Source organism: Miscanthus floridulus, chromosome 19 (genome assembly GCF_019320115.1).
Source record: "Miscanthus floridulus cultivar M001 chromosome 19, ASM1932011v1, whole genome shotgun sequence".
NCBI classification, from domain to species: Eukaryota; Viridiplantae; Streptophyta; class Magnoliopsida; order Poales; family Poaceae; genus Miscanthus; species Miscanthus floridulus.
The window spans coordinates 12,174,789-12,176,452 of record NC_089598.1 but is presented as its reverse complement, the minus strand read 5'-3'; the positions used below and the strand labels follow the sequence as shown (position 1 = coordinate 12,176,452).

Below are 1,664 nucleotides of genomic sequence, written 5' to 3'. Positions count from 1 at the left end.
AGATGGATTCAAACCTGGTCAGAATCGCCACTGCCGACCAGACCACTTTGTTGCCAACGTCAATGAGCCGCGCGCCAAGCGTAACTACGATGAGCAGTACAAGAAGATCCTCGATGGACCGTGCCCCCTACACAAGAATGCCAAACACAAGATGAAAGACTGCCTTGGTTTGGCTAAGGAGTTCTAGGAGAAAAAGTACAACAACAACAATGGTGGGAACAGAGGACGCCGACCACCCGGGGATAATAATAATGCCTTCTAGGACCATGACAAGGTGGTCACCACCATCTTTGGGGGTTTCGCCTCCAACAAGAGCAGAAGGGAACGGAAGCTCGCTGCCCGACGAGTGCTCGCCATCGCTTCAGAGGAAACTACCGCTGACCCCAGCTATCGCCCATGGTCTGAAGTCCCCATCACTTTTAGCAGGGCCGACCAGTGGGCGAACATACCCTACACAGGGTGTTTTCCCCCCATCCTTGACGCGACTGTCCAGAAGGTGCTCTTCAGAAAAGTCCTAGTCGACGGTGGGAGCGCTTTGAATCTACTCTTCACCAGGGCCCTAAGGGAGCTCGGCCTTGGGACAACAGATCTCATGCCCTCAGACTCCTCCTTCTGGGGCATGGTACCTAGCAGGGCATCCAGACTGCTTGGGGAAATTACCCTACCAGTACAGTTCGGCACGACAACCAACTACCAAGTGGAGCATATCAACTTCTATGTCGCCGACTTCGACACCGCCTACCATGCCATACTGGGGCGTCCGGCTCTGGCCAAGTTCATGGTCATTCCGCACTATGCATATTTGGTGTTGAAGATGCCTTCGCCCGCAGGAGTCCTATCTCTACGGGCCAACCTCTCCGTCGCCTACGCCTGTGAGACAGAAAGTCTCGTCCTCGCCGAAGCCACCGACCTCTGCATCCAGATGGCCAGCATGGTCGCTGAAGCCAAGATGGCGTCTGCTGATGACATGGAGATCCCAGAGCCTCCTTGTGCCTCCGCCAAGTTCAAGGAAGTCAAGGAGATCGGCCTTGGCCTCAACGACCCTTCCAAGACGGTGAAAATTGGGGCTCACCTTGACCCCAAATAGGAAAGCGCGCTCGTCTCCTTCCTATGTGCCAATGCTGATATGTTTGCTTGGAAACCTACAGACATGCCGGGGGTACCGCAGGAGAAGATCGAGCACTCCTTGAATGTCTCGCCGACTGCTAAACCGATCAAACAAAAACTTCACCGATTTGCGCCGGACAAAAAGGAGGCCATTAGGGTAGAAATAAAATGGCTCTTAGCTACCGAATTTATAAAAGAAGTGTATCATCCAGATTGGTTAGCTAATCCTGTTCTTGTTAAGAAAAAGAATAAAGAATGGAGAATGTTTGATTATACTGATCTTAACAAACACTGCCCTAAAGACCCCTTCGGCCTGCCTCGGATAGACGAGGTTGTAGACTCCACCACTGGCTGCGAGTTGCTCTCCTTTCTTGACTGTTACTCCGGCTATCATCAGATCTCCCTCAAGAAAGAAGACCAGGTCAAGACATCGTTCATCACGCCTTTCAGTGCATACTGCTACACCACTATGTCCTTCGGACTAAAGAACGCTGGTGCGACCTACCAAAGGGCTATCCAAACGTGCCTCGACCAACAGATCGGCCGCAACGTCAAAG

The 1,664-nt window shown here is 52.3% G+C and overlaps 1 protein-coding gene across 1 annotated transcript; it reads left to right on the top strand.

The window, feature by feature from the left end:
- The first annotated feature begins 619 nt into the window (after positions 1 to 619).
- LOC136525552 (uncharacterized) lies at positions 620 to 1,190 on the top strand. The gene is made up of 2 exons (XM_066518500.1): positions 620 to 1,012; positions 1,149 to 1,190. The coding sequence occupies exons 1-2, from the start codon at positions 620 to 622 to the stop codon at positions 1,188 to 1,190; spliced, it is 435 nt and encodes a 144-aa protein (XP_066374597.1).
- The last annotated feature ends 474 nt before the right edge of the window (positions 1,191 to 1,664 follow it).